This window comes from Neodiprion fabricii, chromosome 7 (assembly GCF_021155785.1).
Source record: "Neodiprion fabricii isolate iyNeoFabr1 chromosome 7, iyNeoFabr1.1, whole genome shotgun sequence".
In the NCBI taxonomy this organism is placed as follows: Eukaryota; Metazoa; Arthropoda; class Insecta; order Hymenoptera; family Diprionidae; genus Neodiprion; species Neodiprion fabricii.
In genome coordinates, this window is record NC_060245.1 from 1,742,272 (window position 1) to 1,757,440 (window position 15,169).

General features: G+C 42.1%; 4 protein-coding genes across 15 annotated transcripts in view; 1 reads left to right on the top strand and 3 right to left on the bottom strand.

Moving 5' to 3' along the window:
* LOC124186114 overlaps positions 1–2,959 on the bottom strand; it is a 50,312-nt gene extending 47,353 nt beyond the window's left edge. For 3 of the 5 annotated variants that reach the window (XM_046577522.1, XM_046577521.1, XM_046577523.1), the window contains exons 1-3: positions 2,588–2,959; positions 2,369–2,449; positions 2,128–2,284 (exon numbers count right to left, since the gene is read on the bottom strand). In XM_046577522.1, coding sequence (XP_046433478.1) covers positions 2,133–2,284; positions 2,369–2,449; positions 2,588–2,768 — 414 coding nt within the window. In that variant the 5' untranslated portion in view covers positions 2,769–2,959 and the 3' untranslated portion in view covers positions 2,128–2,132. Of the gene's footprint in view, positions 1–1,819; positions 2,285–2,368; positions 2,450–2,587 lie in introns of those variants that run through there. The other 2 variants (XM_046577520.1, XM_046577519.1) reach the window with 2 other exon arrangements.
* LOC124186107 (nephrin) overlaps positions 1–15,169 on the top strand; it is a 154,534-nt gene that overhangs the window by 45,213 nt on the left and 94,152 nt on the right. The gene's annotated exons all lie outside the window — the stretch shown is intronic.
* On the bottom strand, positions 3,446–7,821 carry LOC124186109 (glucose dehydrogenase [FAD, quinone]-like). Its single transcript, XM_046577510.1, has 7 exons — positions 7,712–7,821; positions 6,945–7,366; positions 6,698–6,826; positions 6,066–6,619; positions 5,440–5,902; positions 4,991–5,361; positions 3,446–4,901 (listed from the first exon to the last, which is right to left on the bottom strand). Exons 2-7 carry the CDS (start codon positions 7,153–7,155, stop codon positions 4,794–4,796), a joined length of 1,836 nt encoding a protein of 611 aa, XP_046433466.1. The 5' UTR covers positions 7,156–7,366; positions 7,712–7,821; the 3' UTR covers positions 3,446–4,793.
* LOC124186110 (glucose dehydrogenase [FAD, quinone]-like) lies at positions 9,974–12,600 on the bottom strand. Of its 2 annotated transcripts, none has more exons than XM_046577513.1 (7): positions 12,325–12,600; positions 12,014–12,223; positions 11,816–11,944; positions 11,192–11,748; positions 10,654–11,116; positions 10,232–10,602; positions 9,974–10,165 (listed from the first exon to the last, which is right to left on the bottom strand). In XM_046577513.1, exons 2-7 carry the CDS (start codon positions 12,219–12,221, stop codon positions 10,082–10,084), a joined length of 1,812 nt encoding a protein of 603 aa, XP_046433469.1. In that variant the 5' UTR covers positions 12,222–12,223; positions 12,325–12,600; the 3' UTR covers positions 9,974–10,081. The 2 variants fall into 2 exon arrangements, with proteins under 2 accessions (XP_046433469.1, XP_046433468.1); XM_046577512.1 differs by having other exon boundaries at positions 12,014–12,272.

The following is a 15,169-nucleotide window of genomic DNA, read 5'->3' on the forward strand; positions in this document are numbered from 1 at the left end:
CGCGTTCAAAGTTTCAAAAGCTGGGTGTCTTTGTAAACGTGCGCTTAACTTGGAGATTATCTGTCGTGATCGGCGTGAAATTTTCCGTGCATACATATAATCGAATATATGTACACGACGATAATGAAATAAAAAAAAAAAATCGTTTTTTGAAAAATCATCAATTCGTATAACTTCTCGAATTCTCCTCTTCTTTTTTTTTTCTCTCCCCCTTCGCGAACTCGCGTATCGAAATCCAGCTCACGACCAACGGCGGCACCCGCGGGGCATAAAGTGAGGGGGGGGTAGGGGGGAGGGGGATGATGGCTTGTTCGTGTTGTTCAAACATTTGTAGTTGAACCCGACTGACTCGAGGGTGGCCTGGCCTCGCCTCGCAGCCCCCTCATCACCGACACCAGCGACGAGTTCTGGATAAGACCTTTACCGAGCCTTTAATTAATGCCCCTGAAGATACGTGTAAATAGATAAGGGAACGAGATCTGGCACGCGAAAGCCGCGAGTCAGTGGGTTGGTATAATATGCAAATGTCCTCCACTCTCTCCACTCTTCGCCCCTCCCCCTCCTTCAGCAAACCGAGATTGTCAAACAACCGTTTCGAGACTCGGAAAACACAAACGTTCACTGTCGCAAAGTTTGATCTTAAAATCGCTCAATTACAACGAATTTTCATGTTAAAGTGCAAAGTTCACGCAAGTTGATTAAGGTGGTCGTCTAGTGTGAGGAGTGTTTTTTTTTTTTCTTATCAAAGTTCGTTCGAACATCAATAAGTATAACATCGATAAATGAAACTCGCTTCGAAATTGATCAATGATTTATAAAAACGTGAGAGAATTAAAAAAAAAAAAAAAATTATTATGTTCATCGTTCGTGCTTTTCGCAACCGAATCGCGTACGTGCCGTTTGCTTCGATTTGGGAAGCGGAAACGGATTAAGTGAAACTTTTCTACCAATACAGTCGCCCGCAATTTAGCCACTCTGCTTCCCACGCGCTCATCTCACCCTCATAATCCGCCCAGACGTTTCACGTCGGATCGAAGAAACCGTGTAAACTGATTTCCGACAGGTGTCGAACACTCCGGGTATTATTTACTTTTCTTTTTTCGTTATTTAAAAACGATACTTCCACGCCAGTGGCAAAATTACTTTGCGAATCGAGATAGACGGGGTGAGTGAGAGAGAGAAGCGTTTATTCGTCCTAGGACAAGTCCAGTCGAACCGGGATATGAACAGTGCGTAGACGAAACGGTAAAAGATGAATAACTTATAAGCTAGATAGTAAGAAAGCACAAAATTAAAGTTAGCGTTGCAAACTAAGTAAGTAGGAGAAGAAAGAACAAATTTATAGACAGACGAGTCGATGGATAAAGATAAAGAATAATAGAACGTTGAAATGTAAAATTAATAGCAATACGTATAAAATGTATAAATAGGGAAAGAAGGAAAATGAGGAAGAAATAAATTAATGATTAAAAATTTTGAACTGATAAAATAATGAAGATAAAAAAAAAATTCCGAACTAAATTACATGTTATATTTATAACACTGCGGCATGAATCAGCCATTGCCCCGTGATAACGCAATTTTGGACGCTTTTCGGGCAGGACAATCCGTCTCGTTTAGCTAAGCATTTTTAACAGGCGCTATGCATCGGTCTAATTGCTTCGAAGGGTGGAAGAATAGTAGCCGGTGTATAAAATAAAAAAAAAAAAAAACGTAACGCATGAAATAAATATCGCAGATTTAATGGTAAATGGTGTGGACATTTCGTCGCAAATGTTGAATTCCCCTTTTTTTGCCACCAACTTTGCGAAACTCTGATTTTCAAAAATTACATTTTACAGTCCTCGTTATGAGAATACATTTCCAATTGGATTGGTTAAAAAATATTATGTTGTTGTGGGTGAAACTGCCAAATCCCCTCTTGACACGACTTACTCGGGAGGGTGGCTTCTACCCCCTTAAAGTGTTTAATGGCAAATAAAAAAAAATATGTGTCGCTTAGTTTTTAGTCCACTATAACGTATTTACCAAAAAAATGACATCGGAGATATCGACCTGGGATACCTTCCTTGTAAGAAAGGGTAACACCGACACGATGATGTCTTTATTCGCCGTGAGGCAGCTCACCTGTCCTATATGGTGATTATCTTCAGCACTATGGCGGAACCCATCACGATTTTAAAGTCGTCGTTAAGACTTACGACATCTCGCGGCGTGCTCAGTTTGTTTCCCGATAGGACGGAATACCATTCCTTGAGGTAACTCAAGGCCAGGCTGATTTTACCTAGAAAATAACAAAAGAATAATAATAATCGTTGAAAATTGGTTGAACCGAACGGCCGTTCTATCTGGATGATTATCCACGCACCTCTGCTATCCGGGTGAGTTGGTTCCGACTTCTTCTCGATCCGGGCTGGACCAATCGAGGCTGAAGGACCTCCATCAACGTCTGCAGCACAGCGTGATGATAGAAAGATTTGATAGAAGATATGACTTGTTAACGTGTACATACATCGCGATAATGGAATTTGAAAGAAAAAGGCTTTTTGAAAAATCCCGACCTAGTATAACCCCTTTAACTACTCACCTCCGATCACTATTACGTCACAATTCTGGTCCGTGGAATCGGCTAATCTAATTTGATCACTTGGGCTGGAAATCACATCTGAGTTTCGCGTTGAGACGTTCAGCATGGACAAAAAGGTAGCGAGTGTTGTTACATTACAAACATTTGGCCCCGCAAAGCTGGCACTGCAGGCAGAAATCATTTTGGATTGGGGCTGAGGGTGATTATGTTACAAGACGTTTGCGATAGTTGAAAATGCACGGACCGAAACTTCGGGGATCGGTAACTCGAATAATCTCCACTGTCTTTCAGCGTTCGTTATTTATACGATGGAGTGATACGTGTGACGGGGTGACACGTGTAGAACAAGTCATGCGCATAGTCGTAATTCAATATTTGACATTAAAATGTGTTTGGATATTGAACCGTTTTAGATTATTTAGCGATAATTACGTCTATGAATAAAACTTACTTACAAATATGATGGATTCCGTGTTAAATTTATCAACGTCTGATCCTTGCCGTCCATATTTTTTATATCATTTTCCTCAGTCTGAAACGCTCTCTGATCTGAAAAAACGTCCTTTTTCAAACCTTTATTATTTATCCAAGCTTCTAGGTAAATTCCATTTTGTAAATTGTGAAAACGAACGTCTCCCAAATTCTGTGTCAGATTTAATGATAGTATTTACCAATTTTCAGAGTCAAGCTGATAATTTAATTTTTCAATTTTATTCAAGAAATTTTCAACAACTTTATTTTTTAGACGTACTATAACGAGCTTGTCGATTTTATGCTTGTTTCAATGTGTTAAAAAAAAAAAAAAACAGTCGCGACCTTTTTAGACAGACTTCACAAAATAAGAATACTTGAAAAATATATTGGAAAAGTCAGAGGTTGATCGAATTGGTACGGAATGCCTCATACACAGCTGAAATGATCCAGACAAATTGTCAATATGAGAAAAGGTGTGTTTGAACAAGTGCAATAAAACTTGCGGTAGCGGTTATGTGAGTCGAAAAAAATTATTGAGTTTCTGTTGGAATCCCAATAATTCTTCTCTATGACATTTGTGACCATGAAATCGCAGTAGCATAGGTACCCAATTTTTATTGTCGTCTATTCGCTCCTTTATCCTAAATTCATTGGAGTAATATGATTTTTTCATGTATTCCTTAGAGGTTCAGAAATAAGATTACCTGCTCCGGCGTTTATAACACTTGCCGTGTCGGCTTAATAATGATTGTTGAACCTGAATAAACAAAGATTTTTATTGATTCCGTGACAGGTTTGATGTTGCGAGTCGGTATACCAGAGGACAGGAAACATCACTGCCGTTTCCCAACAATTATAATTTTATTTGATTACGTTAAATATTAGCTAACGAACTGTATTGTATGCTATCAAGCGAAAATATCCATAATCGTGTAAATCCTGTCGAGTGTAAATACGCGATAATTATTTTCACATTATACGTGCAACGATTGTGTGGACGGATTATAAAAAGTTTCATAGATATCAGATTACCATCATCTGCTAAGACTACTATGCACCATAGCACAGTTAAGGTTGAAAGTACAACTGGGTGTGGCATGGTCGAAAGACCCAAATTTGTATTTCACGTAGGATGTTTGTTTGATGTTCTGGCATTCGTAACAGTGTGACACATGTATGTTACAAAGAAGGGACTAAAGAGTCTCATCGTGGATTCAAACGGGGTACGTGCCTAACGCGAAAAAGATGATATGTTCAAGGTTTCGGTAAAGTTTCGGGAATAAATGCCTTCGTTGGACGTTAATGACCGCGTCACGATTACCTTGAATCGTTACATCGTGTTGCGACTAAGTGCGCAACAATTTTTTTCATCCATTCACAACAAATTGAAATATAACCACGATCACCCGCTAATTATTCCAATCATGCGTAAATTTGGTGGGTATTCATACTTTTCATAGTTGTCTGCAAACGCGACTCTGTAAACTCAATTTATTTATTACATCGCGATGATAGTCAATATGTTTGTGTGCGTTAGTGTGTTCGACTGGGCTGGCCGGCTCAATCGTTGAATGTCATTAATTGCATCCAATATGCTTGCAAATTTCGAAAATGATTGTTTATTTGGATTCATACAACGTTTATAAATGAAACATTTAATGCAAGAGGTCCAATACACAGAGTAGTTATGGTGGTAGAATTGAACAACGCGAAATGTACGAATTGAATTCAACTATTTTCTTTCATTGTCAAGAGATCCGTCTGTCCAGTATTGCTTGATAAAGTCCGCGCCTCGTTCTCCGATCATCATGGTCGGTGATCCAGTATTTGCGGAAGTTACCTGCGGAGAATAATTGGGGCAGGTTCATGTCCAAGTCGCGATTCGTCTAAATGCCCAGCGATTCGTACCTTTTTGAAAATAAAACCAACCTGCGGCATTATCGATGCGTCCACTACGCGGAGTCCCTTCACTCCGTGAACTCTCAAACGGGGATCCACGACAGCCAAGGAATCGGAAGCTGGTCCCATTTTGCAAGAACCGGCCTGATGCAGTTCGACAATGGTATCCTGACGCACGGCGCAGGCCCAGTATTCGGTGCTTGCAAAAGTATAATTAGAGCAGGCTTCAATGTTCGTATCGAACAAGGTAAAGTTATGGTCTCTCAAAGCCTTAGTTCGAGTCAGCGCCAAAGTCATCTCTATGCCCTCTATCAGACCTTGAACATCACTGGGCTCGCTCAGATAGTTGGCCGAGATGAAAGGCTGATCGAAAGGGTCTTTTGAGGCGAGGCATACTCTACCTGCGGAAATAAGATGTTATGAATCAATCCTTATTACACGTTGGTCAGAACCGCACTGACTTATTTTCGCTATTATACCTCTGCTCTTGGGGTGCATGTGTCCTACGTACATGCGTATAGTACGTTTGTCTGTGCTACGAAGAGCGTCCGGTTCGCCTGGAGCACAATTTGCTTCGTAACCAATAGGTGACAGCTGGGTGTCCGGATAATCGGGGGTCGTCAAGCTCGTCGGTAACGAACTACTGATTTGAGCCAATCCAGTACTGGACAGGGGGCCGGTCTGGGAGGCTAGATATTCAGACGCGGCAGCCCAGTTATTTTCGTAGGTATCGGATTCGTTGATGGTGAAGCTTAGAATGTACGCTACTTGGTCGTGAAGATTTTTTCCAACACCGGGCAAATCCTTGACTACTTTGATTCCCATGGATTCCAGGTGTTCCTTGGGTCCTATCCCAGAGAGAAGTAGAAGATGGGGTGACTTCACTATTCCTCCGGAGAGAACGATCTCGCGGGTCGCTCTGACGGTATTGAATTTACCATTCTGAGAAAGATCCCTGTGTTTTTTGTTAATGCGATCGATGAATTCGAAGTGAGAAGTTTATCAGTTTACCGATATAGTAAAATACTTTGACCAACACTCAACGAATCTTTCATTATTGACAGTAATATCGAGAATGACACTGTAAGTGATAAGAATTCATTACCTTGTGATATTCAACGCCAACCGCTAAATTATTTTCTATTATAATTCTGGTTACGTAAGAGTTTAGGGAAATGTGAAGATTCTTGCGATTCCTGGCTGGCCAGAGAAACGACCTTGCGCTGCTGCGTCTTACACCGTCCTTCTGTGTGGTTTGGATGTTCGTGAAACCGGTTATCTTCTCGCCGTTGAGATCGTCGCTTATACCAAATCCAGCTTCCTCGGCGGCTGCGAGTATTGCAAATGAAAAGGAATCGTTGTACGGAAATCTTTGAACACGGAGCGGTCCTCCTGTTCCATGATGTTTGCGACCAACTCTGTCAATTTCGCCGTTGTCTTCGGACTTTTTAAAAAACGGCAGCACGTCCTCATAGGACCACCCCTCGTTGCCCATCGCGGCCCAGTTGTTGTAGTCAGTTGGATTGCCCCTCAAGTAGACCATGTCATTGTGCGCCGTATTTCCGCCGAGAGTTCGAGACGAGTGCCATGTGCAGGTTCCGTTCGTAGACAAACATGCGTTGCTCTCGTTCGTTTGAAAATTCCAGTCGTTTTCCGCTCCTGTGTAAAATACATTTGACAAGTTTATCACGATTATTTATTGGTCATCATAATTCCTTAATTATTCCAATCGCTCACCGATTAAACTCCAAGCGAATGCCGGCACTTGACCAGCCCCCGACTCGTCGTCTCCAGCTTCAAGTAGCAAAACCTTCCAATCTGGAACCTCGCTTAGTCTCGCAGCCGTCACAGCGCCCCCCGCACCCCCTGTTGAAAATGCGATTATTCTCAACTGTCGGATCCTTTGCACTTTCAGTTATATCGGAACCGGGTAATCACTGTATCATCATAAGAGATTTATACAGCTTGCAACGTAATTACTCACCGCCAATCACGATGAAGTCGTAGTCGCTATCTGTTTGTTCAATGGGGTTGATCCGCTCGCATCTTCCTGATATCACCTCTTTGGCACGAATGCAAGTATCGAGGATAGACATGAAAGTAAAGAATGCAGATGCGTTGCACATGCTTTCCATACTTGGTCCCGGTAAAACCGTGTCACACATGCCCGGTTGGACGGAGCCACATTTCATCATTCCAATGTAATTGAAACAATTTTCGTTTGGACAGTCAATCACTCTGAGCTGGTCACAATATTCAATCAATTAGACTTTGCTTAATGATGATACCTTACTTTCTATTTCGTGTTGAAGAGACCACTGACAAGGAGTTTGAATTTGCTGGTTCTTCTGAATCGGCGGATTATAGCTTGGACGTTATATCTGCGTACTGTTTACGTTTTGGCATCTGTAATCAAAATATTTCTTTTCACATATATGGAAAAAGTATAAAATTTCAAAAACAGGTTTCGATATCACACGGACGCATCCACCACTGTCGATCCGTAGACAATGAGTGATTGACGCAGGCTTGTGTATCATCATAGGGTCACAGGTAATAATAATATTCCGTACACAACACGACGGTAATAATTTGTATTAGTTCAATTTCTCTCGTGAAAAACATAAGAGAGAACGGTTTATTTTAGACATGTGCAATATCGTGAGACATAACAACACGGTGGGAGGCTGAATTTGAGATCAGACAAAGGTCATCCAAGCGAGACATATTACAATTTGATTTTCAACAAACCCGAGAAGTACTCCATGTTATGCAGATGATCTAACCAATGAAATCAACCGCCAATCGCGATGAAGTCGTGCTCGGTATCTGGTTCTTCGATTGGCTTTATTTGCTCGCATTTTCCGCATATCTTCTCGTCTACCTGTATGAACTGGTCGAGAATAAACATGAAAAGTAGGCTTTCAGGGCCTGTGATCGGCATTATTCTTTGCAGTTTCGAAAAGGATTTTAATTTTTCGATTCGAAATCGTTCATTTCGTAACTTCAGTAATGTCTTGTAATTATTGCTGAACGTATGTCAAAAATCAATACATCAGTACGAATTCAAGTTTATTACCGTGTATACGAACTCTACAATCAATCAAAACTTCCACAATCTTTCTGTACTACTTTATTTATCGTACGATGCACTTCATTGATCCTCAATTAGTATCGACATACGCAATACCAAAACATAGAAATGGCGCACAATTTGGGACTGGAACTTAAATAACTCGCAGACCTTTCAAATAATCAAATTACAGAAGCTACGACAAATGAAAGAAGTGAACTTGTTGCGGTTCGAATTTCTCTCGGTTACCTCGGTCGCTTTTGCGAGCTTCCAAGTCGACAATGAAAGTCGGGCAATTTGCGTGACGCAACGTTCTATAAACGAGTCGGAATTGCCCCGTCCGTAGAAGAGCAATAAATTATGTTTTCAACGCGGTACGCTGTATTATTGGCAGCTGTCTTCAAGGAAATGTTCCCAACCGGCTAAAGAGATACGTGATTTTTCTGACGGTACACGAAGCGTTACACTTGAACTCACAATGTCCGCACGTATAACCCGTAAACAGTTGTGATACTGTTTTGTTACGAGTTACTTGTTGGATCGATGATTAGGAAGTTGGAAATCATCAGAAGAAAATCGCTTGTTTGATGATCCTCGAAACAGTATGAACAATAATAGGAAAAATTTCAATCGATCATTTATTAGTATTGAAAATTTATGCAACACATGAAGCAACGAAACGGTGATAGCGTCATTTTGGTTTAGGGACAATTAGTTATTGTTGTAGTACCGTTGAGGAGTATGAGATATCTTTCTTACACCTGACAACCTGAGTCAGTATCGTTAATCCTTGACGTGATTTTGCACTTGCAAAGGTTTTGTAAAATCAGTCGATGCTTCCTTTTTGCCTAAATTTTGACAAAAGCGATAATAAAAATACGATATCGTCGCGACGTCGGCACGCGACTGAGCAACGGCTATGTTTCATCAATTTCACTACTCGCGATAAAGTTACGGCCCGTTATTGCAATCATGATGCCAGTAGCTCGCTTAGGATAGTAATTTTATTCAAGTTTGGTAGACGATAGCGATACACACTGCAGGTGATAAATATGAGATTTTATTTTGTCACGTCCAATGAACTGGCCAATGAATCAAATCAACGGTAGCAGAAAACAGAATTGGATTACTTTGTTGGACTGAGGTAGAAAAGAATTCAGGGTCGGAAAAATATAAATTCAGGATCAAACAAATGTTGAAGCTATACGGTTCTTATCTCGTTACAAAACACGAAACGTTAGAAAAAGATAACGAGGTCACGATTCGGCTCGCTGTTAATAATAATAATATATATTATATCTTGATTGCAATTATTGAATTCACGCATGTGGCTCTATTTTTTACTTTGCGTGACTTCATTCGTTGTAACTTTGCTGAATGGATGAAAGTCTGTCAAAAAACGCATACAAATTTGCTGTTCTTTCTCACTTCGCATGTTTACAACTTAGCTTGTGTTTTTGAACTCAATGTTCTCGTTTCGGCATTTGTTCGTGAGACATTTTTATTTATCCGCGTCAATGAAAACATCATTGTCTGGCTTGAGGTCTCGATATAATACAGTCGCGTCACAGCTGACAATGAGTACTTAATGATTCCTCGATGAAAGTTTATTCAACTTTTTCGGCCTTTTCATACACGATGAGGAAATTTCATACATAACACAACATTAATCATTCACATTGTCTTTTAAAATACATTTTTGCAGGTTTCCCGGTGTATTAAATATAAAAATATGGATCTGGGTTAACTGTATTAATTTTTTCAATTGAATGACAACAGTTTTCAATATCAGACAATACGCCTGTGGATAATGACAAAGCTTTCAATTCGGTTGGAATCTCTTCGCGTGTAATCAAATCGATTCAAAGCAGTCTTGCGTATTATTCTGTTAGTCGGTTAAAGTTTTACTTGAAGCAGCAGAACAAAATAATTACAATGACAACGTGGAACGCAGTTTATTGATTTGGTTATTGTACTGTGAATATTGACATATCCGATTGAAATGCTCATTGAGTATACGTAAAATGTCACAGAATCTTATCAAGGCATCAACGGCCCCAATAATTTTTTATGAAGTCGGCGGCTCGTTCCGCAATCATTATTGTTGGCGCTCCCGTATTCGCCGAGGTTACCTGTGAAAGATATTTTTTCGTGAATCGATAACTGGCGACTCACGTGAACTAAAAATAAAGTCCCACCTTAGGCATTATGGAAGCATCTGCAACTCTGAGTCCTTTTACACCGTGAACGCGTAGTTGGTGATCGACGACAGCCATGGAATCGGAGGCTGGTCCCATTTTGCAAGAGCCGACGTCGTGCCACTCGGGCAAAGTGTCCTGCTGCACAGCACAGGCCCAATATTCGTCGCTTCGGAAAGTGTAGTTGGAGCAAGCTTCCAGCGGTGGATTACTCAAGGTGAAGTTATGGGCTTTTAAGGCAGATGTGTTGGCCAGTGCAAGGGTCAATTGAATGGCTTCAACTAGTGCGGTTACGTCGCGAGAGTCATCAAGGTAATTAGACCAGATCACAGGATACACAAAAGGGTCTTTTGAAGCTAGGCTGATTCTTCCTAAAAGACAAGCCGTTGTATTTTCCTCTCAATCCACAACTGTTTACCCACCTCTGCTCTTCGGACGCATGAACCCAACCCCAACGCCCACTGAGCGTTTTCCTGAGCTCTTTAGAGCACCCTTTTCACCCGGCGCGCAGCTGGCTACGTAGGCCTCGAAGAAGAGCTGAATGTCCGGATAGTCTGAGGTAGTCAAGCTGCTCGGCAGTGCCATAACTACCTGGGATAATCCGATCGATGAGAGTGGCCCCGACTGGGAGGCGAGGTACTCAGACGCAGCGACCCAGTCGTTGTCGAAGATGTCGGGCTCATTAATGGTGAAGTTGACCGCGTGAGAAACTTGATCGTGGAGATTTTCACCGACCCCAGGAAGGTCGTGGACTACTTCGATACCGAAGGAATCCAGATGAGCCTTTGGTCCTATCCCGGAGAGCATCAGAAGATGAGGTGACCTTATTGAGCCTGCGCAGACGATCACCTCTTTGGACACATTCACGCTATTTGACGTTCCGTTCTGTGGAGGATTAATCGACATACTAGCTTTGCGTTGAGTGATTTCATGATAAAATGTAGAAATGACGGTGAATACCTTGTCATACTCGACGCCGACCGCTTGGCCATCCTCGATTACGATCTTGGTCACGAGGGAGTTCAGGGACACGTGAAGATTCGAACGATTTCTCGCTGGCCATAGAAAAGCTCTGGAGCTACTGCGCCTTACTCCGTGTTTGTTCGTCGCTTGAATTATTGAGACGCCTTTGACCACGTCACCGTTCAGGTCGTCGCTGTAACCGTAACCGGCTTCGATACCGGCAGCGATTATGGACTGTGAGAAAGAAGGAATATAGGGAAATCTTTCGACGGATAGTGGCCCACCCGTCGAGTGATACTCGCTGCCAACTCGCTCGATTTCACCGTTGTCTTCCGACTTGAGGAAAAACGGCATCACCTCCTCCCATGACCACCCTTCGTTGCCCATCGAGGCCCATTCGTCATAGTCCTGCTTGTACCCTCGCAGGTATATCATTCCATTGTGCGCTGTGTTTCCCCCGAGACACTTCGCCGAGGACCAAATACACGAACCGTTCGTTGACAAGCAGGCGTGACTTTCATTCGTCGTATAATAGTTCCAGTCGATCTCTGATCCTGTGAAAAACAACAGCTCGTCGTTCAAGGTGTCGTTTGGAAATATGTGTCCATCTTATTTACCAACCTAGTAACGGTTCATCGAAACTTGGGATCTGCATGGCTGCCGACTCGTCTTCACCGGCTTCAAGGAGTAAAACTGTCCAGTTGGAAATCTCACTCAGTCTTGCAGCTACCACAGCACCGGCACCGCCGCCTATTGAAAATCAATATCGATTTTCGTCCTGTTCTCTTGAACAAGATTTGAATTTCTAACGTTCCTTACCTCCGACGATAACGTAATCGTAAACAGTTTCCGTATTGTCGACCGGTATCATACGCTCGCATTTTCCGGAAATCAGTTCACTCGCTTGAATGTAAGTTTCCAGGATGGTCATAAAAAGGATGAACGCCGAGCCACTGCAAAGGTCTTGAAGGTATGGCCCTGAGAGACTCGCATTGCAGGTGTTCAGCTCGCTGTATTCGGATGTCATCGCTGCTCAGGGAACAGTGATTTGCCGAATTACGGAAATCCGTGACGCGAACTGAAATTATGAGTAACTTTGTAACGATACAACAAAAAAGCGAAAGCATTACCTTAGCCGGTGACTCGGGCTCACAAACACTGAATTTAATTTAAATTAATCCTATTGGTAGCACAGAAAAGAGAAGGTAAAAGAAAAGTAATCGGTAAAGAAATGGAAGAAGCTAAACGACAGAGGATTTTGGAGAAGAACGGTAGCGATAGAATAAACGATAGCGATGACAACGATAGTGGTAAGGAAGAAGAAGAGATAAATTAACCGAAGGAAAAGTTTAGATTAATGAGAGTAAGGAGGGAATGTGATGTCTTTTGGCGGGTTGAGCGTAGAATAGACGAAGCTCGCAGTTTGGCTCGGCGATCTTGCCGCTGTCGTCAGGTGACTCTTCTTCCAGTCGATTGGTCGTTTGTTCCCCACCATAATTAGGTCATCCCTCTTGTGACGAATATCTGTTACGAGTACGCCACGTATTTTTTAATGTTAGCGCTAGATGACACGCAATGTTCTACCCCTGACTTCTTCTTTGATTTCACCAGCTCGTAGGGGCTTTCAGTCGCTGAAGACGGTAATCATCGGTAGCTGTTGGTCCCTACGTGGTCGGGATAGTCGTCGTCCTGGCATCTTGTTTACTCGAGTCGAAGCGCGTAATTACAGAACTTACAAAGAAGAAATTGGTGACTGGTAGTTATTGCCTATTTCGGGTCGAGCTCGCTTGGAGTATCCCGTCAAGGACGCGTTTTCCGGGAGTTTCCTCCAGTTTTGTGCCTTTGTGACGGGCGGTTCTAAAACATCACGTTACAACACATACGTGATGCACCTGAATATTTTAAGTCTACTGGGCAGAAAAGACCCCGCACGCTGCTACGCTTGACTGCGAGTTTCGTGAATTGATTTAGGGAAAAACTGGAAAGTTGATGGCCAATCTGCTGTTCTTTCTAGCTTGGCATGTTCATATGGCTTGAGTTTTTTAGACTTGAGGTTCTCGTTTCAGCATCTGTTCGTATAACATTTATCATGTCAATGTAAATATCATTTTTACAACACCTGCTCTGGAAGTTGACTTTTCGAGCGCTGTACGTGTGGGATAAGTAGCAAATACGACAGTCGTGATTACGACATTCGCTGTAAGGTTTATGAGACATTCGTACGAAGACGCGTGTGGTAGATATCGCTACGAGCCGACGGCGTCCCCTGACCACACTCGTCTTCGTACGAATGCCTCATAAATCTTACGCTCATGTCGCAACAACACGACTGTCCGATTATTTGCGACTTATCCCACATGTAGCATAAATAACTATTTCTAGCTTGACCTCCAGATATAACACAGTCGCATCGCCGCTGGGTATTCAGTGACAACACTTTTTAATACCAGTCCATACGGCTCTGAATAACGAAAGAACTTTCAATTCACTTGAAATCCCTTCGCGTTTAATTGAAGCGATTTCAAGTAGTCTTATGCACTATCCTGCTGGCCAATTGAACTGTTACTTGAAAGCAACGGAACAAAATAATTACAATCACAACGTGAAACGCAGTTTATTGTTTCGGTTATTTTATTATGAATATTGAATTTCGTTATCACTTTTTTACTGCGGTTGATTTGTTTCAAACTTGTATCTTACAAAGTATTCAATATCGTCGACGAGACTCTCTTTTGGTTGAGAATGTATAGCCGGTATATCCTTAATTGATGTGTTTCCAAGTACGTGAAACGAGGAAATGTCCACCAACAAGTTCGATTCCAAAGCAACGTGAGCTGCCATTGATAAGTCGTGGTTGACTGATGATCGGACTGGTTTATGCAAATATTTGAAGTTCAGTCATGTCACCGTTGCCACTGCGTATTTCTTATTCTCGCCGTATCGCGTCGAGTGGAATTTGCCAATACCCATTCCTAACTTAAGCCGCAGGCATTTCCGATACGCGTTTTAGGCACAGTTGACACTTGACAAATTGTCCGTCGACGTAGTTTTTACACACAGAATTGAGGCATTCGAACGGCCTTCTCATTATCGTCAACTCCGCAATACAAACGACAATCTTCAAGTCTGCAGAACTTGAAATTCCCATCTATTCGACATGGATAAAATTCATTATCCACAATTCGTGACTACCTACGGTATTGACAGAGTTACGAAAACTATCGGCACGTTGTACATGCTTACGGCTGTGGTTATGCACGCTTGGGTCAGCGACCAATCACATAATATACAACGAACTTGTTTACAGCTGCTAATTTTCCACCCATGCGGAATTGCCGAGCTTATGGTCACCGTGTAATCGAGAGATAACACAACGGCCAACTATGTGTCGTAATTTTATTTAACCTGGATAAATATCGAAGGTAATTTTGCTCGGCTGAATCGAAAAACGATAAACAAACCCATACGATCCTGTCTACCACGAGTTGCACACTTTTTCATAATAATAATATCACGATACGACACGTTGATTCTCGTCCAACAACCTAAATAAAATATGGAAACAACCTCGAGTCGGAATTTTCCAGTGATGCCGGAAGCATTGAAATAAGGTGAAAGAATCGGGGGGTCATCATTTCGTCGTCAGGCTTGAGTGGTCTCGAGCATTATCGCCTCTTCTCTCCTCCGACAACGCCAGGATATGACGCCAATAAAAAAAAAAAACAAAAAAAACGTCCGCGGTTTAACGTCGTCTCCAAAGGCGGCAAACCCACCTACCCTAATATACTCTCGACACTGGCGAGAATCGTCGCAATTAAAATTCAAGCACCGCGACACCTACAAGCCTCAATTCCAAGTGCAGGGGATGAAAATATTCATGGATGCTTCGCCGAGTGTCATTATCAACGGTGACGTCGTTTCCACGAGGAGCATACACGCCTGAAATGTTTTAATTTTTTTTTTCTTTCTTCTCTT

Excerpts from the sequence above, each read along its gene's own strand:
- LOC124186109 (XM_046577510.1), bottom strand. The coding sequence starts at position 7,155 with ATGATGAAATGTGGCTCCGTCCAACCGGGCATGTGTGACACGGTTTTA. Across the intron at positions 5,362-5,439 it reads CATGCACCCCAAGAGCAGAG|GTAGAGTATGCCTCGCCTCA; the intron begins GTATAATAGCGA and ends TTATTTCCGCAG. Across the intron at positions 4,902-4,990 it reads ACGCATCGATAATGCCGCAG|GTAACTTCCGCAAATACTGG; the intron begins GTTGGTTTTATT and ends TATTCTCCGCAG.
- LOC124186110 (XM_046577513.1), bottom strand. The coding sequence starts at position 12,221 with ATGACATCCGAATACAGCGAGCTGAACACCTGCAATGCGAGTCTCTCA. Across the intron at positions 11,749-11,815 it reads TTTCGATGAACCGTTACTAG|GATCAGAGATCGACTGGAAC; the intron begins GTTGGTAAATAA and ends TGTTTTTCACAG. Across the intron at positions 10,166-10,231 it reads ATGCTTCCATAATGCCTAAG|GTAACCTCGGCGAATACGGG; the intron begins GTGGGACTTTAT and ends TATCTTTCACAG.